The sequence below is a fragment of the Lucilia sericata genome, unplaced genomic scaffold (assembly GCF_015586225.1).
Source record: "Lucilia sericata isolate MDLA Ls3-8-SP2 unplaced genomic scaffold, ASM1558622v1 Contig000510F_arrow, whole genome shotgun sequence".
NCBI classification, from domain to species: Eukaryota; Metazoa; Arthropoda; class Insecta; order Diptera; family Calliphoridae; genus Lucilia; species Lucilia sericata.
The window spans coordinates 44,888-69,028 of record NW_023994523.1 but is presented as its reverse complement, the minus strand read 5'-3'; the positions used below and the strand labels follow the sequence as shown (position 1 = coordinate 69,028).

General features: G+C 30.3%; 1 protein-coding gene across 1 annotated transcript in view; it reads right to left on the bottom strand.

Moving 5' to 3' along the window:
- Nucleotides 1-461: 461 nt before the first annotated feature.
- LOC119605686 (putative fatty acyl-CoA reductase CG5065) overlaps nucleotides 462-24,141 on the bottom strand; it is a 31,257-nt gene continuing 7,577 nt past the window's right edge. Inside the window, exons 2-11 of the mRNA XM_037958945.1 lie at nucleotides 21,914-23,007; nucleotides 7,005-7,121; nucleotides 6,833-6,937; nucleotides 6,616-6,759; nucleotides 4,121-4,255; nucleotides 3,934-4,054; nucleotides 3,567-3,869; nucleotides 3,354-3,486; nucleotides 777-1,034; nucleotides 462-703 (exon numbers count right to left, since the gene is read on the bottom strand). Coding sequence (XP_037814873.1) covers nucleotides 556-703; nucleotides 777-1,034; nucleotides 3,354-3,486; nucleotides 3,567-3,869; nucleotides 3,934-4,054; nucleotides 4,121-4,255; nucleotides 6,616-6,759; nucleotides 6,833-6,937; nucleotides 7,005-7,121; nucleotides 21,914-22,246 — 1,797 coding nt within the window. The 5' untranslated portion in view covers nucleotides 22,247-23,007 and the 3' untranslated portion in view covers nucleotides 462-555. The remainder of the gene's footprint in view (nucleotides 704-776; nucleotides 1,035-3,353; nucleotides 3,487-3,566; nucleotides 3,870-3,933; nucleotides 4,055-4,120; nucleotides 4,256-6,615; nucleotides 6,760-6,832; nucleotides 6,938-7,004; nucleotides 7,122-21,913; nucleotides 23,008-24,141) is intronic.

Genomic DNA, 24,141 nt, shown 5'->3' with positions numbered 1-24,141 from the left:
AAATTATTAACCTTTGACCTTTTGTTAAAAAAAAACCTAAAAACTAATAAAATATTTAATAATTTTACAATTTTATATTTAAAAAACAGACCAAAACTATTAATGGTTTTAAAACCCTCACTAAAACAAAAATTTATTCGTTTAAACTATAACGAAATAATAAAAAATAATAATTAAAATTATAAAAAAACATGAAAAATTTTTTAAAATATTAATAATAATTAATAACTAATTACTCATTTTTTTATAAACAATTAATTAAGTTAGTTTTTTTTTTGTTTCTTTGCATAAATTATATAAAACAAAATAATAATTAATTATAATTAATAATAATAATAAAAAAAGACAAGAGTTTCTTAATCAAATATTTTTTTGTTCAAAATGTTCTCTTTATATATAATATTTATATATTAATATTTATATATTTATATATAATATGCTTAATTATGTGGTTTTTTTGTTTTTTTGTAGATTTTTTTTTGTTAAATTTTTTGTTAATTTTTTTTCAATTACGAAATTATAATTATAATAATAATAATTAAAATAATAAATATATTACAAAAATGGCATAAGACGCATTATTTTAAAAAGATTTTGTAAAAATGTTGACCACAAGGCATTTAAACGTTTTGAACGTGACATTAGAAAACGCCAAGTAAATACGACCATTAATAATTTTGTTAATTGATTTATATAATACAATCTGTAAAAAAAACAACAAAAAAAATAATAATTTATTAATTTAATTTTTTTGTTTCAATTTCCTTTCCACTCACCTTAATAATCTTTTTCGACTGCCAGGTAATGATTGTGGTTTTTGTTTAAATAGAAATTGTCTAAAACCTAAAACATATCGTTCCATATATTTTTCCCAATTAATTGTGGTCACATCGAATACAAATGTCTCGCGATCCTTTGGACTGAGGGTTTGTAAGAGAGCATAGACGTTGTCATCCTTAAATTGCCACTGATGGGTGGCAAAGTATTGTAAACAATCTACTGCTTTGGCGATTTTATTTTGGACTTTAACAACACTGTGAAAGAAAAAGGGGGGAAAAACAGAAAAAGATTAATAATGAGAGATTTGTCAGTAAAACGGGGTTTTTTATAACAGTTTTCTATTAATATTTTTAATTGTATAAGAGTTTTCTTTCAAAAATTTTATCAGTATAACAGTTTTTTATAAGTAGTTGTATTAGTATGACAGTTTTCTATAGATATTTCCTCCAGTATAATAGTTTTCTCTTGTGTATAACAGCTTTATATGGGTATTTACACCAGTATAAGAGTTTTCTATAAATATTTTATTCAGTATGACAGTTTTCTATTGATAATTTTATTAGTATAACAGTTTTCTATAAATATTATAACCAGTATAACAGTTTTCTATAGATATTGTCATCGGTATAACAGTTTTCACTACATATTTTGATCAGTATAACAGTTTTATATGGATATTTTCAAAAGTATAACAGTCTTCTATAGTTATTTTCATCAGTATAACAGTTTTCTATAGTAATTTTTATCAGTATAACAGTTTTCTTTACATATTTTGAACAGTATAATAGTTTTCTGTTGTTACTTGCATCAGTAACAGTTTTCTATATATGTATATTTACATCAGTATAACAGTTTTTCATAAAGATTTTCATCAGTATAACAGTTATCTATAGATTTTTTCATCAATATAAGAGTTTTTTATAGATATTATTAGTATTACAGTATTCTATAGATAGCCAGTATCAGTAACAGTTGCATATAAATATTATCATCAGAATGGCAGATCTTTACATCAGAATAAGAGTATTTTATTAATATTTTCATCAGTATAACAGTTTTCCATAGATATTATCATCAGTATAACGGTTTTCTATAGATATTTTCATCAGTATAACAGTTTTCTATAGACATTATCGTCAATATAACAGTTTTCTATGAATGTTATCATCAGTATAACAGTTTTATATAGCCATTTTCATCAGTATAACAGTTTTCTATAAATATTTTCATCAGTATTACAGTTTTATATAGATAATTTCAGCAGTATAACAGTTTTCCATAGATATTATTGCCGGTATAACAGTTTTCTATATATATTTTCATCAGTATGACAGTTTTCTATAGATGTTATCAGTATAACAGTTTTCTATAGATATGTTCGTCAGTATAACAGTTTTCTATAGATTTTATCATCAGTATAACGGTTTTTTATAGATTTTATCATCAGTATAACAGTTTTCTATAGATTTTATCATCAGTATAACAGTTTTCTATAGATTTTCTACAGATATTTTCATTAGTACAATAGTTTATATAGATTTTTCATCAGTATAATAGTTTTCTAAAGAGATTTTATCAGTATTTGAGTTTTCTATAGATAATTTCAGCAGTATAACAGTTTTTCGTTGATATTTTACTCAGTATAGAAATTTTCAGTAGATATTTTCATTAGTATAACAGTTTTCTATACATATTTTCATCAGTATAACAGCTTTCTATAACAGTTTTCTATAGATATTTTCATCAGTATAACAGATTTCTATCGATATTTTCATCGGTATAACAGTTGTCTTTATAGAATTTCATCTAAATAACAGTTTTCTATGGATATTATCATCAGTATAACAGTTTTCCACAGATATTTTCACCTGTATAACAGTTTTCTAAAAATATTATCATCAGTATAACAGGTTTCTAAAGATATTATCATCAGTATAACAGTTTTCTAAAGATATCATCAGTATAACAGTTTTCTATAGATATTTTCATCAGTATAACAGTTTTCTATAGATATTTTCATCGGTATAACAGTTTTTTTTATAGATTTTGATCAGTATAACAGTTTTCTATGGATATTATCATTAGTATAACAGTTTTCTATAGATATTTCCATCAGTATAACAGTTCTCCACACATATTTTTATCTGTATAACAGTTTTTCACACATATTTTCATCTGTATAACAATTTTCTATAGACAGATTCTTCCGTATAACAGTTTTCTATCAATATATGTATGAGTCAGTATAACAGTTTTGTATCACTATTTGCATCAGTATAACAGTTTTCATTAAGAGAAAATACTGAAACTGTATCAAATCTACTAAAAAAGAGTTATATTCATACAATTATTAATAAAAAACTGTTATACTGACACGGATCATAAAAGATAAGTAAAGAAACTGTTATACTGTTACAAATATTAAGAGAAAACTCTTATACTGATGCAAATATTAATTAAAAATTGATATAACGATACAAATATTAATAAAAAACTGTTATACTAATACAAACTAACAGAAAACTGTTATACTTTTAAAGAATAACTTCTTAAAAATGGGTTCCTCTACTTACAATGGTTTTTTACCAGCAAATCGTGCAATAATATCCAATATATAAGCTGGTATATAATGTAAAATAAAGCCCTGTACAGCATTAATGGTAACATTACGACGTAAAACGCCACCAGGATACCAAACACAACCCTCTGGAAGATGATAAAAAAAAAACAAGAATTAATAAAATATTAATTACAATAAAAAAGGAATCACTCCCCCTCTCACTTACCTAATGGATGTTTACGAACGTGATCAATGGCATAGTTAACAAATTTACCCCACGTTATGGGATGTCGTTGACCGGTACAACAATTATAAATTAATAAATTATCATTAGTTTTATGGGATGCTGTGCGCCATGCAGCCGTTATCATTAGATTAATCACAATATCAACAGGTACCACATCGGCAATGCAATTTTTCTCACACACAATTGTGCGAAATAGACCTTTGGCCATGGCAGATAAGAGACCAGTGGGACCATTAAAATTATCAATCCAACCGGCAAAAGGTTCATTTAAGCTGGCAGTCACTATAAATACACATAAAAAGTTAATTAAATGAATTGTAATTAGAATTAGAAAAACAAAAATTACCTATAGATGGCCTCACAATGGCAACTGGAAGATTACCAGCCTCCTTGAGTAGCATATGTTCAGCTAAGGCTTTTGTAAATGTATAAGTATTTGGGCGTTTACCAATCAGTGAGGGAGTTAGCTGTAAATTATAGAGAAAAAAGATTTATTAAATTGTTTCACGAGCTGGAAAGCAGTATTTTTTTACCGTATCGAGTGTATCTTCCGGAAGCCAATTAACTAAAGAAATAATATCATCGGGATTATAGGGTGGTGCATAAATAACCTCAGATACTTCGGTTCTATCGCAATTGCAATAGGCAGTGGATACATGAATTAGTGCCTAGAGGAGAAGAATAAAATAAACAAATTAAGGAGATATTTTACATAAAAATACAGGAAACTGTTATACTGAAAGATATATCTATACAAAGTTGTAATACAAATAAAATAATCTAAAGAAAAAAAATTATACTAATACAATTATCTAAAAAAAAACTGCTATATTGCTGCAAATATCTAAAAAAAACTGTTAGGCTGATATAAAAGTGTAAATAAAACTGTTATACTGATACAAATTTCCATAGAAAACTGTTATACAAACACAATTATCTAAAGAAAAATGTTATAATAACGCAAATAGCTAAACTAAACTAAACTGGTATACTAATACAAATATCTAACGAAAAGTGTTATACAGATACAGAAGTCAAAGGAAAAACTGTTATACTAATACAAAAATATCTATAGAGAACTGTTATAATGATACAATAACCTAGAGAAAACTCTTACAGTACCACAAGTATCTAAAGGAATCTGTTATACAGCAACAAACATCTATGAAAAACTGTTATACTAGAAGTAAACTGAATTAGAACAGAACTAGAACTGAATTAGAACTTAACTAGAACTGAACTAGAGCTGAACTAGAACTGAACTAGAACTGAACCAGAGCTGAACTAGAACTGAACTAGAACTGAACTAGAACTGAACTAGAACTGAACTAGAACTGAACTAGAACTGAACTAGAACTGAACTAGAACTGAACTAGAACTGAACTAGAACTGAACTAGAACTGAACTAGAACTGAACTAGAACTGAACTAGAACTGAACTAGAACTGAACTAGAACTGAACTAGAACTGAACTAGAACTGAACTAGAACTGAACTAGAACTGAACTAGAACTGAACTAGAACTGAACTAGAACTGAACTAGAACTGAACTAGAACTGAACTAGAACTGAACTAGAACTGAACTAGAACTGAACTAGAACTGAACTAGAACTGAACTAGAACTGAACTAGAACTGAACTAGAACTGAACTAGAACTGAACTAGAACTGAACTAGAACTGAACTAGAACTGAACTAGAACTGAACTAGAACTGAACTAGAACTGAACTAGAACTGAACTAGAACTGAACTAGAACTGAACTAGAACTGAACTAGAACTAGAACTGAACTAGAACTGAACTAGAACTGAACTAGAACTGAACTAGAACTAGAAGTGAACTAGAACTGAACTAGAACTGAACTAGAACTGAACTAAAACTGAACTAGAACTGAACTAGAACTGAACTAGAAATGAACTAGAACTGAACTAGAACAGAACTAGAACGGAACTAGAACAGAACTAGAACTGAACTAGAACTGAACTAGAACAGAACTAGAACAGAACTAGAACAGAACTAGAACAGAACTAGAACAGAACTAGAACAGAACTAAAACAGAACTAGAACAGAATTAGAACAGAACTAGAACAGAACTAGAACAGAACTAGAACAGAACTAGAACAGAACTAGAACAGAACTAGAACAGAACTAGAACAGAACTAGAACAGAACTAGAACAGAACTAGAACAGAACTAGAACAGAACTAGAACAGAACTAGAACAGAACTAGGACAGAACTAGAACAGAACTAGAACAGAACTAGAACAGAAGTAGAACAGAACTAGAACAGAACTAGAACAGAACTAGAACAGAACTAGAACAGAACTAGAGCAGAACTAGAACAGAACTAGAACAGAACTAGAACAGAACTAGAACTGAAGTAGAACAGAACTAGAACAGAACTAGAACAGAACTAGAACAGAACTAGAATAGAACTAGAACAGAACTAGAACAGAACTAGAACAGAACTAGAACAGAACTAGAACAGAACTAGAACAGAACTAGAACAGAACTAGAACAAAACTAGAACTGAACTAAACATAGATCAGTCTTTAGTGTTGACTATAGATCAGTCTATAGTCTTGATTATAGATAAATTTTTAGATTTGACTACAGACCAATCTTTAATCTTGAATGTAGACGAGTCTACTGACTTGACTATAGATCAGTCTATAGTCAAGACTATGGACTATAGACGAGTCCATAGTCTTGACTGTATACTAGTCTATAGTTTTCACTATATACCAGTCAATAGACCTGACCACTCTATAGTCCAGACCAGTCTATAGTGTTGACTATAGACCAATATAGTCTGGATTTTTATTAGTCTATAGATTAGATTATGGGCTGTATATAAATCTGAAATAAAGACTATAAATCAATCTTTAGTGGACCCTATAGACCACTCCAAAGACTGTACTATATACCATGGACCTATCTATCTATATAATTAGGGTAATTGTCCCTTAATTTAGTTATCTATGGATTTCTTTCATTATAAGTTGTTTTTTTTTTTTTGAATTTTCATACTCACATCTAAAGACATCATACGATGACATAATTCAACCAAACGTTTTGTCCCTAACATATTGATTGTAACTGATAATTTGAGCTTTTCATCGAATTTAACAGTGGCAGCTGAATGGAATACAATCGATACATTGCGACACAATATAGCCTGTAAAGAGAAGCGAAGAAAATAAAAATTTAAATCCTTTAAGTGAAAAATTACATCATTATTTATTATTTACCTGATCACTTTCCGAAATGCCCAATTCTTCGGATGTTATATCACCCGATATAGGAATTACTTTACTCAAATCCTTTGGTTTTTCTCTTCTTAGTTTTTCAAAAAGCTGCGTTTATTAAAAAAGAAAATTATGTATAAGAAATGCGATTATAATAGAAACTAAAGAAACTTACCGGTGCATCTAGCAGTTCATCAAGTCGAGCAGAGACTCCTTGCCCTCTTTTGGGCCGTATCAGTAGATAAATATTTTTTATATCCGGACAAGAGCGTAGTAATTTTTCAACCAAGACCTGGAAAGAAAAGTATAAAATTAGATTTTTTTATTAAAATTTGCTTTAGATTAAATAATTTAACTTTACATTCCCCTATGAACTTTAAAAAATACTTTTGAATCCTTACAAAAAACACTTTAGAAAACAAAAACTCCCCTGTTGTTTTAAAATGAACCGCCTGTCAGAGGTCATTACATTCCTGGGGGAGTTTGTTTCAAGTTAATCAAAACAATTGTCACTTAACTCCCCGTATAACAATAAAGGGAACACCTCATTAAAAACTACACATTCACACCCTCTCCTCTCTCTCTCTCTCCCTCTCCTTCCCACTCAACACTTGTCATTACCATTCCCTAAACAACCGCAACACAATCATCATTTAATGTTGGAAAAAACCACAATGGCGCCTTGTAACCTGTCTAACACAAAATAACCTTTAGTAACGGTTTTTACAAAAAAATCTACATTAATTTTTAAATAAAAAAAAATTAGCGTGTCTGGCATGTGCAGGACAAATTAAAGAACCTGAATGACCTGTAATCGTTATTGATTTTTCTTTGACACTTTTGTGACAACTTTAAACTTTAATATTAACAGTTAATACACATAAAGGATATAGAAAAAGGACGTAGGAAGTTATTTATTATTTAAAAATTCCTCCTTAAATGTTGTCAGTTATTATTTAATGTAAATAATTTTACATTCATTGTCATAAAATATTATTTAATTTAATATTAAATGTGATTATTCTGAATGACCCGCTTGTGTTTTTGGTCCCTTTTGTGGTTAAAGTGGTGAGTGGTTGATTGGTTGGTTGGTTGGTGTAATCATTTTATTTATTACAGTTGCTGTTGGTTAAGTAGGGAGGTCAATTTATGTTGTTGTTGTCGTTCTTGCTACAGTTATTTATGTGTAAGGGTGTGTTTATTTATGCATACATGTGTCAGTTGGTATGTAAATATTTATATGTTGTTTTAATCTCACAAAGTTGCCATATAATCAGATGTATTTGTTTTTCAAGGATTTAGGGATTTTTATAAAAGAATTTTTAGAAAAATATTTTTATACTAAAATTTTGAAATTTACGGTTTTTTTCTCAATAATTACCTCTGTATAACAGTTTTCTATGAATTTTTGTCTCAGTATAACAGTTTTCTCAACATAACTATACTAATATAACCGTTTTCTATAGATATTGGTTCTAGTATAACAGTTTTTTATAGATATTTAGACAATTATAACAGTTTCTATGAATATTTGTAATAGTATAACAGTTTTCTGTAAATAATTGTTCTAGTATAACAGTTTTCTATACATATTTATGCAAGTAAAACAGTTTTCTGTAAATATTTTTTCTAGTACAACAGTTTTCTTTAGATATTAGAAAACTAACTTATAGCCACATATATTGTCTACTCTAGAATCTAGTTTACTTACTTGTTTACTCTATAGTCTACTCTAGTCTATAATCTATAATCTAGTCTAATTTACAGTCTAGTTTACACTATATTCTATAGTCTAGTCTATAGCCTAGTCTATAGCCTAGTCTATAGCCTAGTCTATAGTCTAGTCTATAGTCTAGTCTATAGTCTAGTCTATAGTCTAGTCTATAGTCTAGTCTATAGTCTAGTCTATAGTCTAGTCTATAGTCTAGTCTATAGTCTAGTCTATAGTCTAGTCTATAGTCTAGTCTATAGTCTAGTCTATAGTCTAGTCTATAGTCTAGTCTATAGTCTAGTCTATAGTCTAGTCTATAGTCTAGTCTATAGTCTAGTCTATAGTCTAGTCTATAGTCTAGTCTATAGTCTAGTCTATAGTCTATAGTCTAGTCTATAGTCTAGTCTATAGTCTAGTCTATAGTCTATAGTCTAGTCTATAGTCTAGTCTATAGTCTAGTCTATAGTAGTCTATAGTCTAGTCTATAGTCTAGTCTATAGTCTAGTCTATAGTCTAGTCTATAGTCTAGTCTATAGTCTAGTCTATAGTCTAGTCTATAGTCTAGTCTATAGTCTAGTCTATAGTCTAGTCTATAGTCTAGTCTATAGTCTAGTCTATAGTCTAGTCTATAGTCTAGTCTATAGTCTAGTCTATAGTCTAGTCTATAGTCTAGTCTATAGTCTAGTCTATAGTCTAGTCTATAGTCTAGTCTATAGTCTAGTCTATAGTCTAGTCTATAGTCTAGTCTATAGTCTAGTCTATAGTCTAGTCTATAGTCTAGTCTATAGTCTAGTCTATAGTCTAGTCTATAGTCTAGTCTATAGTCTAGTCTATAGTCTAGTCTATAGTCTAGTCTATAGTCTAGTCTATAGTCTAGTCTATAGTCTAGTCTATAGTCTAGTCTATAGTCTAGTCTATAGTCTAGTCTATAGTCTAGTCTATAGTCTAGTCTATAGTCTAGTCTATAGTAGTCTATAGTCTAGTCTATAGTCTAGTCTATAGTCTAGTCTATAGTCTAGTCTATAGTCTAGTCTATAGTCTAGTCTATAGTCTAGTCTATAGTCTAGTCTCTAGTCTAGCTATAGTCTAGTCTATAGTCTAGTCTATAGTCTAGTCTATAGTCTAGTCTATAGACTAGTCTATAGCCTAGTCTATAGTCTAGTCTATAGTCTAGTCTATAGTCTAGTCTATAGTCTAGTCTATAGTCTAGTCTATAATTTAGTCTATAGTCTAGTCTATAGTCTAGTCTATAGTCTAGTCTATAGTCGTTAGTCTATATTCTAGTCTATAGTCTAGCTAGTCTATATAGTCTAGTCTATAGTCTAGTCTATAGTCTAGTCTATAGTCTAGTCTATAGTCTAGTCTATAGTTCTAGTCTATAGTCTAGTCTATAGCTCTAGTCTATAGTCTAGTCTATAGTCTAGTCTATAGTCTAGTCTATAGTCTAGTCTATAGTCTAGTCTATAGTCTAGTCTATAGTCTAGTCTATAGTCTAGTCTATAGTCTAGTCTATAGTCTAGTCTATAGTCTAGTCTATAGTCTAGTCTATAGTCTAGTCTATAGTCTAGTCTATAGTCTAGTCTATAGTCTAGTCTATAGTCTAGTCTATAGTCTAGTCTATAGTCTAGTCTATAGTCTAGTCTATAGTCTAGTCTATAGTCTAGTCTATAGTCTAGTCTATAGTCTAGTCTATAGTCTAGTCTATAGTCTAGTCTATAGTCTAGTCTATAGTCTAGTCTATAGTCTAGTCTATAGTCTAGTCTATAGTCTAGTCTATAGTCTAGTCTATAGTCTAGTCTATTAGTCTAGTCTATAGTCTAGTCTATAGTCTAGTCTATAGTCTAGTCTATAGTCTAGTCTATAGTCTAGTCTATAGTCTAGTCTATAGTCTAGTCTATAGTCTAGTCTATAGTCTAGTCTATAGTCTAGTCTATAGTCTAGTCTATAGTCTAGTCTATAGTCTAGTCTATAGTCTAGTCTATAGTCTAGTCGATATTCTGGTCTATAGTCTAGTCTATAGTCTAGTCTATAGTCTAGTCTATAGTCTAGTCTATAGTCTTGTCTATAGTCTAGTCTATAGTCTAGTCTATAGTCTAGTCTATAGTCTAGTCTATAGTCTAGTCTATAGTCTAGTCTATAGTCTTGTCTATAGTCTAGTCTATAGTCTAGTCTATAGTCTAGTCTATAGTCTAGTCTATAGTCTAGTCTATAGTCTAGTCTATAGTCTAGTCTATAGTCTAGTCTATAGTCTAGTCTATAGTCTAGTCTACAGTCTAGTCTATAATCTAGTCTATAATCTAGTCTATAGTCTAGTCTATAGTCTAGTCTATAGGCTAGCCTATAGTCTAGTCTATAGTCTAGTCTATAATCTAGTCTATAGTCTAGTCTATAGTCTAATCTATAGTCTAGTCTATAGTCTAGCCTATAGTCTAGTCTATAGTCTAATCTATAGTCTAGTCTATAGTCTAGTTTATAATTTATAGGCGAATCCAGTCCGTAGTCTAGTCTATATACAGGTTTGTTGTCTAGTCTATAGCCTAGTCTATAGTCTAGTCTATAGTTTGTATAGATTGGAATTTAATGTAGTATTTTGAATCCTATTTCAAAATTTCAAATGTCCTTTCCAGGTTTAAACAGTTTATTGAATAGCACGATGTGTTTAATAGACAATTAATTTAAGTTCATGGAATATTTATTCCTTTTGTAATGGGACCTATTAAATCAAATGATAAGGGGGCAGGTAGCTCTTATACATACATGTGTGTGTGTACAGAAGTGTGTAAAAGCTAATGTAATACTACAGTGGGTTTAAAAAGGAGAAGCGAATTGGTGATTTTTACTTTAGTAAACAATTGATAAAGAAATTTACCGATGAATAACAAATGAAAAAATTATCATAATTAAAACTATCCATTTTCCACAAAACACGAAACTTTGTTTTAACACATATTCCTTTTAATAGACATGGTGTTTAATTAGTTTTGTCACCATTGAAAATAATCTAGATTAATAATTAATAATTTACTAGTACTGTTAACTAAAGACTAACAAATATTGACTTTTTTTGTTATTTGTTTAGTATACATATTTGTTAACTAAAATCAAATAAAATGATAAATTATTTAATCGCCAACGCTGTCATTAATACAGAGTCATTAATTTTTTTTTCTACTCGCTAAATAATGTTTTAGACAAAAACGATTAAAGTCAAATGTTTTTTTAGAATTCTGAAGGGATTAGTGGTTTATATTTAAACAATAAACTTAATAATAAGTTTTTATTGTATAATTATTAACCCTCTTTGGTGTTTTTTAAAATTCGATTCAAAATTTTTTAGCATTTTAGCATAAAAGCTCCTTAAAATATGCAAATTATTTAAGTTAATTGCCTTACTGTTGGTGCTTATTCTAAATACCGTTATTCATCATACGTAGAGTTGTTCTGCTTAACTAGAACTTATTAGCACCCTAAAGTATGCTAATTATTAAGCAAACAATTAACTACATTTCTATGTAACTCTTTTGTAAAGTGCAGAATATTACTCATACGTCAAGTTGTTCTCTAACCTTTGGCTACAATTGTTATTACTGTTTGCTGTTAAATAAGAATTTCGTTTTACTTTTTTATAATTTTTATTTTTAGGGGGTTTTTAGTGACATAATATAACCAACCGCATGTAAAAATATTAATGACAACAACTACAACAGCAAACACCCAAGTTGTTTACACAATATTTTTGTTTATTTTTTAGCTTAAGTTGTTGTTTTTTTATCTATTTTCTTACATTTAACCATTATTTATTGTTAAAACATATTTTCTAAAGGAAAAAGTCAAGAAAGTGAAAACAAAAAATTAATACTCGTGTGTACACTTTTAGCATCTAAACTATAAGCACTTAGCAACTGTAGAGTAATCTAAAGGAATGTATTCATTTAACATACAAAAATATAACAAAAATCTAATTCATTTTTATTTATTACATTCTTTTACTTTTCTGCTTCTATGTATTACATATCAAACACACGTTTGTTATTAACATGAGACATTTTGTATATTTTCCATTATGCTGGTTTTTCTTTTTAAACATTTTTTGTTGTTTTTGTTTTTTTTTCTATAAGTTTCTAATATTAACATATCATTCCATTCGATTTTATACCATCATTCATATTTTCTTAAGTGTAATAAACAAGGAAAAACTTAAAGGGTTACATGAACATTTAGATAAAAAACTAGTCTATAATCAAAGGCCAAAAACGAATAAGTCTTGATAGTAACAACTTAACACTTAACACAATAGACTAGATTATAGATTAGACTCTATAGACTAGACTACAGACTAGAATATAGACTAGACTATAGACTAGACTATAGAATAGACTATAGACTAGACTATAGACTAGACTATAGACTAGACTATAGACTAGACTATAGACTAGACTAGACTATAGAATAGACAATAGACTAGACTATAGGCTAGACTATAGACTAGACTATAGACTAGACTATAGGCTAGACTATAGACTAGACTATAGACTAGACTATAGACTAGACTATACACTAGACTATAGACTAGACTATAGACTAGACTATAGACTAGACTATACACTAGACTATAGACAAGACTATAGACTAGACTATAGACTAGACTATAGACTAGACTATAGACTAGACTATAGACTAGACTATAGACTACTATAGACTACTATAGACTAGACTATAGACTAGACTATAGACTAGACTATAGACTAGACTATAGACTAGACTATAGACTAGACTATAGACTAGACTATAGACTAGACTATAGACTAGACTATAGACTAGACTATAGACTAGACTATAGACTAGACTATAGACTAGACTATAGACTAGACTATAGACTAGACTATAGACTAGACTATAGACTAGACTATAGACTAGACTATAGACTAGACTATAGACTAGACTATAGACTAGACTATAGACTAGACTATAGACTAGACTATAGACTAGACTATAGACTAGACTATAGACTAGACTATAGACTAGACTATAGACTAGACTATAGACTAGACTATAGACTAGACTATAGACTAGACTATAGACTAGACTATAGACTAGACTATAGACTAGACTATAGACTAGACTATAGACTAGACTATAGACTAGACTATAGACTAGACTATAGACTAGACTATAGACTAGACTATAGACTAGACTATAGACTAGACTATAGACTAGACTATAGACTAGACTATAGACTAGACTATAGACTAGACTATAGACTAGACTATAGACTAGACTGTAGACTAGACTATAGACTAGACTATAGACTAGACTATAGAGACTAGACTATAGACTAGACTATGACTAGACTATAGACTAGACTACGACTAGACTATAGACTAGACTATAGACTAGACTACAGACTAGACTATAGAACTAGACTATAGACTAGACTATAGACTAGACTATAGACTACTAGACTATAGACTAGACTATAGACTAGACTATAGACTAGACTATAGACTAGACTATAGACTAGACTATAGACTAGACTATAGACTAGGACTATAGACTAGACTATAGACTAGACTATAGACTAGACTATAGACTAGACTATAGACTAGACTATAGACTAGAATATAGACTAGACTAGATAGACTAGACTATAGACTAGACTATAGACTAGACTATAGACTAGACTATAGACTAGACTATAGACTAGACTATAGACTAGACTATAGACTAGACTATAGACTAGACTATGACTAGACTATAGACTAGACTATAGACTAGACTATAGACTAGACTATAGACTAGACTATAGACTAGAATATAGACTAGACTATAGACTAGACTATAGACTAGACTATAGACTAGACTATAGACTAGACTATAGACTAGACTATAGACTAGACTATAGACTAGACTATAGACTATATAGACTAGACTATAGACTAGACTATAGAATAGACTATAGACTAGACTATAGACTAGACTATAGAATAGACTATAGACTAGACTATAGACTAGACTATAGACTAGACTATAGAATAGACTATAGACTAGACTATAGACTAGACTATAGAATAGACTATAGACTAGACTATAGAATAGACTATAGACTAGACTAAAGACTAGACTATAGACTAGACTATAGACTAGACTATAGACTACACTATAGACTAGACTATAGACTACACTATAGACTAGACTATAGACTAGACTATAGACTAGACTATAGACTAGACTATAGACTAGACTATAGACTAGACTATAGACTAGACTATAGACTAGACTATAGACTAGACTATAGACTAGACTATAGACTAGACTATAGACTAGACTATAGACTAGACTATAGACTAGACTATAGACTAGACTATAGAACTAGACTATAGACTAGACTATAGACTAGACTATAGACTAGACTATAGACTAGACTATAGACTAGACTATAGACTAGACTATAGACTAGACTATAGACTAGACTATAGACTAGACTAGAGACTAGACTATAGACTAGACTAGACTATAGACTAGACTAATAGACTAGACTATAGACTAGACTATAGACTAGACTATAGACTAGACTATAGACTAGACTATAGACTAGACTATAGACTAGACTATAGACTAGACTATAGACTAGACTATAGACTAAGACTATAGACTAGACTATAGACTAGACTATAGACTAGACTATAGACTAGACTATAGAACCTAGACTATAGACTAGACTATAGACTAGACTATAGACTAACTATAGACTGATAGACTAGACTATAGACTAGACTATAGACTAGACTATAGACTAGACTATAGACTAGACTATAGACTAGACTATAGACTAGACTATAGACTAGACTATAGACTAGACTATAGACTAGACTATAGACTAGACTATAGACTAGACTATAGACTAGACTATAGACTAGACTATAGACTAGACTATAGACTAGACTATAGACTAGACTATAGACTAGACTATAGACTAGACTATAGACTAGACTATAGACTACTATAGACTAGACTATAGACTAGCTATAGACTAGACTATAGACTAGGACTACTAGACTAGACTATAGACTAGACTATAGACTAGACTATAGACTACGACTATAGACTAGACTATAGACTAGACTATAGACTAGACTATTAGACTAGACTATAGACTAGACTATAGACTAGACTATAGACTAGACTATAGACTAGACTATAGACTAGACTATAGACTAGACTATAGACTAGACTATAGACTAGACTATAGACTAGACTATAGACTAGACTATAGACTAGACTATAGACTAGACTATAGACTAGACTATAGACTAGACTATAGACTAGACTAAGACTAGACTATAGACTAGACTATAGACTAGACTATAGACTAGACTATACTAATATACTATATACTATACTATAGACTATACCATAGACTATACTATAGACTATACTATAGACTATACCATAGACTATACTATAGACTATACTATAGACTATACTATAGACTATACTGTAGACTAGACTATAGACTAGACTATAGATGAGGCTAGACTATAGACTAGACTACAGTCCAGACTACGGACCATACTATAGTGTAGGTTATAATGAAGACTACATAGGTACTAGACTATAGTCCAGGCAACAGACTAGACTATATTGCAAACTGAAGACTAGACTATTGTCTAGATTAGAGACTAGTTTATAATCCAGATTATAGGCTAGATTATAGACCAGTTTATTTACCAGACTATAGTCCAGTCTATGGACTTGTGCAAGCAGTAGCCCGGAAAATAGAAAATATACTATAGGCCAAACTATAGGCGAGACTGTAGTCCAGGCTATAGACTTGACTATAGTTTTTAATGTAGTCTAGACTATAGTCCAGGCTATAGACTAGGCTATAATCCAGAATATAGATAAGACTATAGTCCAGGCTATAAACGCGACTATAATCCTGACTATAGACTAGACTATTGTCCAGACTATAAAGGGGACAATAGTTCAGACTATGCATAAGACTATAATCCAGGCTATAAACGAGACTATAGTCCAGACTATACACGAGACTAAAGTCCAGACTATACACGAGACTATAGTCCAGACTATACACGAGACTATAGTCCAGACTATAGACGTGACTATAGTCCAGACTATAGATGTGACTATAGTCTAAACTATAGATGTGACTATAGTCTAAACTAGAGATGTGCCTATAGTCCACACTATAGATGTGACTATAGTCCAGACGAGACTGTAGTCCAGACTATAGATGAGACTATAGTCCAGGCAATAGACGAGACCACAGACCAGGCTATAGACGAAAATATAGTCCAGACTAATATAGTCCAGACTATGGTCCACATCTTAGTCTACACTACACACCATACTATAGTCCAGACTTTAAACGCGGCTATAGTCCAGACTATAACATAGACTATTGTACAGACTATAAACTAATACTTAGATTATTGACAAGCTTTTATACAAGACTACAGTCCAGACTACAGGCTAAACAACTATAGACTGACCTTTAGTATGGACTATATACATAACTGCAATCTAAACTATAAAATCAAGTGAATTTGCTGAAAATTACAATTCTCGACTTAGTCTTTTTGGGCTTGTGACCAGTGGATTTATTCATATAAATAACATTAGTCTGTTAGTGCTGTTATTTGTTTACATACAACAAAAAACCCCATAAGAGTATTAATAAGAAGAAGAAAGAATGAGTGATAAACACTCTAGAGATAATGCATACACGTTTAGCTATTTAGAAAGAGACAGTAAGATGGAAACAGATGGTGAACAAGTAAAAGCAAGTGCATGTATGTTTCTTTTTTTGCACTTTTACAAACAAATAAATAGATGTAGATGCATGCATGTGCACTTGTCAAGTTGATGTATTTAGACAATTACAAGTATTGTGTCTATAGTAAATAAAAATTTTATTTATTTTGTTTTTAGTTTTAAAAGATGTTGTAAAAGGAAATGTTAAAGAAAAACAAATTTTGTTAAAAAAATTATATTTTTTAAATGCAGCTTAAAGATGTAGTAACAACTAATTGTTAACAATATTTGTTTTGTACGGAGAAAGGGAACGAACGAGAGAGTAATAAAAAGCAACAACAATATTTTAAAAATTCAATGCGTTTTCTAAAAAGAACAATAAACAGATCAAAAGCTATTTACTAAACCCCATTGTGCGTCATTGAATATTTCATGTTCTTTTTTGACAATTCCCCCTCTCTTTGGTACAGCGATCTCCTTTAGTTCCAAATACATAATAATAGTTTCATACAAAAAAATATGTCACAATTTAAGTCTACTGGTGAGATGAAAAGGGGGACAAGGGGGAGACGCAAAAAAAGAAAATATAAAAATACCAGCAAAATGGCATTTTTACAGCTTTTATTATGATTATTATTACTATAACTATTATTTCATTTTTGTAGTTTTTACACAAAAAAAAACTAATAATTTCATTTTATTGTTCCTCTAGTTGTTGTTGTGGTGGCATAAATTTTTCAAATTTATAACAATAGACGTGCTGTAACTATTGGGTAAAGAAAACTAGAAGAGAAAATATTTTACAAAGGTAGAAAATATAGTTTGATATATGGATTAAAGTCTGTACTAAAACTATTTTTAGTTTCCAGCGTATCGACAAAAACTATAGGCAAGTCCATAGTCTAGCTTATAGTCTAGTTTGTTGCATTGTTTATATAGACTAGACTATAGACTAGACTATAGACTAGACTATAGACTAGACTATAGACTAGACTATAGACTAGACTATAGACTAGACTATAGACTAGACTATAGACTAGACTATAGACTAGACTATAGACTAGACTATAGACTAGACTATAGACTAGACTGGACTAGATTAGAATACACAGTAGACTATAAACTAGACAAGACTCTAGAATAGACTATAGTTTAGACTATAGACTAGACTACAGACTAGTCTATAGTCTAGTCTATAGTCTAGTCTATAGTCTAGTCTATAGTCTAGTCTATAGTCTAGTCTATAGTCTAGTCTATAGTCTAGTCTATAGTCTAGTCTATAGTCTAGTCTATAGTCTAGTCTATAGTCTAGTCTATAGTCTAGTCCATAGTCTAGTCTATAGTCTAGTCTATAGTCTAGTCTATAGTCTAGTCTATAGTCTAGTCTATAGTCTAGTCTATAGTCTAGTCTATAGTCTAGTCTATAGTCTAGTCTATAGTCTAGTCTATAGTCTAGTCTATAGTCTAGTCTATAGTCTAGTCTATAGTCTAGTCTATAGTCTAGTCTATAGTCTAGTCTATAGTCTAGTCTATAATCTAGTCTATAGTCTAGACTATAGTCTAGTCTATAGTCTAGTCTATAGTCTAGTCTATAGTCTAGTCTATAGTCTAGTCTATAGTCTAGTCTATAGTCTAGTCTATAGTCTAGTCTATAGTCTAGTCTATAGTCTAGTCTATAGTCTAGTCTATAGTCTAGTCTATAGTCTAGTCTATAGTCTAGTCTATAGTCTAGTCTACAGTCTGGTCTATAGTCTAGTCTATAGTCTAGTCTATAGTCTAGTCTATAGTCTAGTCTACAGTCTGGTCTATAGTCTAGTCTATAGTCTAGTCTATAGTCTAGTCTATAGTCTAGTCTATAGTCTAGTCTATAGTCTAGTCTATAGTCTAGTCTATAGTCTAGTCTATAGTCTAGTCTATAGTCTAGTCTATAGTCTAGTTTATAGTCTAGTCTATAGTCTAGTCTACAGACTAGTCTATAGTCTAGTCTACAGTCTAGTCTATAGTCTAGTCTATAGTCTAGTCTATAGTCTAGTTTATAGTCTAGACTATAGACTAGACTACAGACTACAGTCTATTCTATAGTCTAGTCTCCATTCTAATCTATAGCTTAGTCTATAGTCTAATCCATAGTCTAGTATATAGTTTAGATTATAGTCGAGTTTATACTCTAGCCTATAGTCTAGTCTATGGGCTACAGTCTAGTCTGCAGTCTACAGTCTAGACGGTAGTCTACATTCTAGTCTATCGTCTACAATTTAATCTATAATCAAGTCTATAGTGCAGTCTGCCTATAGTTTAGTTTATTTTCTAATCTGTAGTCTAGTCTATAGACTTGTCTGTAGTCTACTCTGTAGAGTAATCTAAAATCTAGTAGATATTTTAGTTTGGAGTCGAGTGTGTAGTCTTACCTGTAGTATAATTCACAGTCTATAGTCTACTCTATGGTCTTGGCAAGTGGGTGTTAGGGCAAAAGTCTTCTAGTAGTAGTTATTTATAGAAAAAATATAAATTTTATTACTACAACTCATAAAAATACCTAAATAAAACTAGAACAACAAATTTTCGAACTACTCCTTACAACTACAACCATCACATGCTACTCTGGGTAAGATAACAATTATATTGTTCTCCCTCATCATCAACAACAACTCAACAATAATCACTGGAGCGAACAAATTAATGAGTGAGTGAATGTATTCATTAATAAATGAGTGCATAAATAAAGTCAGTGAAAAAGAGAGGGAATGGTTGAAAGATTGTAGTTGTGGGTGGTTCGGTTACTGACATTCATATGTATGTATGCATGTGTGTTTGTGTATTCCATGTCTACATCTCTTTCTATAATAGTTAAAATACAAAAGAATTATGAATTAATTTTCATATTCTTTTCTTAATATTACGTTTCTTTTTACTGTTTTCTTCGGTTTTTTTTTAATCTAAATTCTTTTGTGTAAGTGCAAGAAAATTGTTTATTTTTAAGCTTTTATTAAAACTAAAATAAAACTAAATAATAAAAAATATAAATAAAAATATAAAGAGAGTACACGTCAGGTATTAAAAATAACTGTAAACATGTTGGTTCTAAAATTAAACTCTCTATTGTTGAGATTTTTTTGTGTTTTTTAAAAAAGAAAGACTGTTTGTTATTTATTTTAGAGCAAATTGTTTAGTTTATATTTAAAAATGGACTTTAAACTAAATACAGCTGAAAAAATCGACATCTAGAAGGATATAGCATATAGTCTAGGCTCTAAACCATAGTTCTAATTATGCTTTAAAGTATAGACTATATTACAGATTATAGAGTAGGCAACATAGCAGACTAGTGTAAAGTAAGGTCTATAATCTAGTCTGCAGTCTAGTACATAGTCAAGTCTTTAGTTTAATCTATAGTCAACTCAAGAGCCAAGTCGATGATCTAGTCTATGGTCTAGTCTATAGTTTAGTCTATAGGCTAGTCTATAGTCTAGTCTATAGTCTAGTCTATAGTCTAGTCTATAGTCTAGTCTATAGTCTAGTCTATAGTCTAGTCTATAGTCTAGTCTATGGTCTAGTCTATGGTCTAGTCTATAGTCTAGTCTATAGTCTAGTCTATAGCCTAGTCTATAGTCTAGTCTATACTCTAGTCTATAGTCTAGTCTATAGTCTAGTCTATAGTCTAGTCTATAGTCTAGTCTATAGTCTAGTCTATAGTCTAGTCTATAGTCTAGTCTATAGTCTAGTCTATAGTCTAGTCTATAGTCTAGTCTATAGTCTAGTCTATAGTCTAGTCTATAGTCTAGTCTATAGTCTAGTCTATAGTCTAGTCTATAGTCTAGTCTATAGTCTAGTCTATAGTCTAGTCTATAGTCTAGTCTATAGTCTAGTCTATAGTCTAGTCTATAGTCTAGTCTATAGTCTAGTCTATAGTCTAGTCTATAGTCTAGTCTATAGTCTAGTCTATAGTCTAGTCTATAGTCTAGTCTATAGTCTAGTCTATAGTCTAGTCTATAGTCTAGTCTATAGTCTAGTCTATAGTCTAGTCTATAGTCTAGTCTATAGTCTAGTCTATAGTCTAGTCTATAGCCTAGTCTATAGTCTAGTCTATTGTCTAGTCTATAGTCTAGTCTATAGTATAGTCTAGAGTCTAGTCTATAGTCTAGTCTAGAGTCTAGTCTATAGTCTAGTCTAGTCTTTAGTCTAGTCTATTTTTAATCTATGGTTTAATCTTTAGTCTACTCTGGAATAGTCTGGTCTATGGCCTGGTATAGAGTCTAGTCTATAGTCTAGTCTAGAGTCTAGTCTATAGTCTAGTCTATAGTCTAGTCTAGAGTCTAGTTTATAGTCTCGTCTATAGTCTAGTCTATAGTCTAGTCTATAGTCTAGCCTATAGTCTAGTCTATATGTAGTCTATTGACTAGCCCATTGACTAGTCAAGTTATTGTGTAGCCTATTGACTAGCCCATTGACTAGTCTACTATATATTTTTGTGTAAAGTCTAGTGTATAATCTATACTGATCTATAGTTCGGACTCCTTCCGGAATAATAGTCTAGCAATATTTTAATCTAAATCTAAAGTCTAAATTATAGTTTTTCAATGAAAATTTCAAAAACTCACCTTTCCCATAAAACCAGTGCCACCGGTAATGAATACACTGCGTCCCGCATAGAATTGTGGTATGGAAACGTAGTCATTGGTGTGGCTGGTATAACGTTCAAAATTATGTTTCGAATGCGTATAGTGCGTGCCAATGTGTCCGTTAAGCATGGGCGTAGAGCCACAATTGTTGGTGGATGAGGAGGAGTTAGTGGCGTGGGCCGACGTTAAGCTGGTGGCTGATGATGTGGCGGCCGCTGCTGCTGATGTTGAGGCTGAAGCTGATGATGATGATGATAACGAGCCGTTGGGTAACGACGTCGTTAGAGTTATATTGTTTATAGGTTCCGACATAATGGAAGCGTGTACAATATTGAAGGACTAGTTGCAGTAATGATTTCTAATTTTAAACTTTTTTAATGTTGTTGTTATTTTTATTAGATAAAATTAACGCTAATTTATTAATTTTTGTTTTTTATATTTAGAACGTTGCAAATATTTATTTGAAAAAAATTAACACTTTCTTTTTAGCAGAAATTATAAAAAATTTTCTTTTTTTTTTTGTTAATTTGTGTTTTCTTTAAATTACTTTCGTTTTTAGAGTTGTCATGGGGTTTAGTTTTTTTTTTCTTTATATTCGTAAAATTATTTATTGTTTCGTTAAGCAAAGTAGTATTTTTTACTATTTAATTATTTATAATTTAGGAAGAAAGCAGTTTTAATTTACAACAGAAATAAAGATTTGTAATGTGCGCATAGTTATTTTAAAAAAATTATTCTTTTTTTTGTTTGTTTTACTATAAAAGCTTTGGAAGTTATTGGAAGCGGTTGATTTTGTTTTCTATCTTTTCCTTTAATTTTTCACTATTTTTTTGTTTAATTAATTTTATATAAAAATTTATTTTTATTTAATTATTTTTAATTAATAAAGTAGTTAGTGTTTTTGTATTTTATTGTAGACTTTATTTTGGGGATTTTTCGTTTTGCAAAAAACACTCTATCAACTGCTAAAAAATTTTCTTTTTGGTTTTGAGCTTATATCCATGTTTGTTTAATTATTTAAAATTTTAAAAACGATTTCTTCTATATGGTATTAAGTTGGCCAGCTTTTATATCTAAAAAGAGAATAAGAAAAGTATAATTAGTAAAATTATTTTATTTTTAAATTTCTAAATAATTGTTAAAAATTTTAAAATATTAGTTTTTGGAGCTTTTAACTGTTTCTAAACGTTAGCCACACTTGTTTATTGTTGAACTTTGCAACACTGTTGAGTCAAAATCAACAGTGTTGCAATCATAAGGCAACAAATCGAGAACGAAATTTTCACTTTTCTTAAGAAATTTATAGGATAGTAATAAGATAACCATATAACACAATAGTCCACGACCAAGTTTATAATAAGGGCTATGGTCTGGTTTATAGTTTGGTCTTTTGTCTAGTCTATAGTCTGAACTTTAATATAATCAATATTCTGCCTAGTCTAATATACATATTTATGGTATGGTTGGACTACAGTCTTGCCTATAGCCTGTACTCCATTCTAGTCTGTAGTTTGAACTATAATCAAATCAATAGTCTGGTCTAAAGTTTAGTCTATAGTCTAGTATACAGTCTAATCTATAGTCTGGACTTTAATCTGGTCTATAGCCCATACTATAGTTTAGTCTATAATGTGGCCTATAGTCTTGAATCTCGACTATACTCTATTCCAGCCTATTCTATTTTTGTGTTTCCACTAATACATTCTCACCAGTTAGGTCTTTGACTATAGACTAGACTATAGAGTAGACTATAGACTAGACTATAGACTGACTAACTATTGACTAGACTATAAACTGACTACACTATAGACTGACTAGACTAATATATATATGGTCTTGTTTTTAGTCTAGTCTACAGTCTAGTCTATAGTCTAGTCTGTAGTCTAGTCTGTAGTCGAATCTATAGTCTAGTCTATAGTCTAGCCTATAGTCTAGTCTATAGTCTAACTTATAGTATAGCCTATAGTATAGTATATAGTCTAGTTTTTAGTCTAGTCAATAGTCTAGTATATAGTGTAATCTATAGTCTAGTCTATGGTCTAGTCTATAGTATAGTCTATAGTATAGTCTATAGTCTAGTCTATAGTCTAGTCTATAGTCTAGTCTATAGTCTAGTCTATAGTCTAGTCTATAGTCTAGTCTATAGTCTAGTCTATAGTCTAGTCTATAGTCTAGTCTATAGTCTAGTCTATAGTCTAGTCTATAGT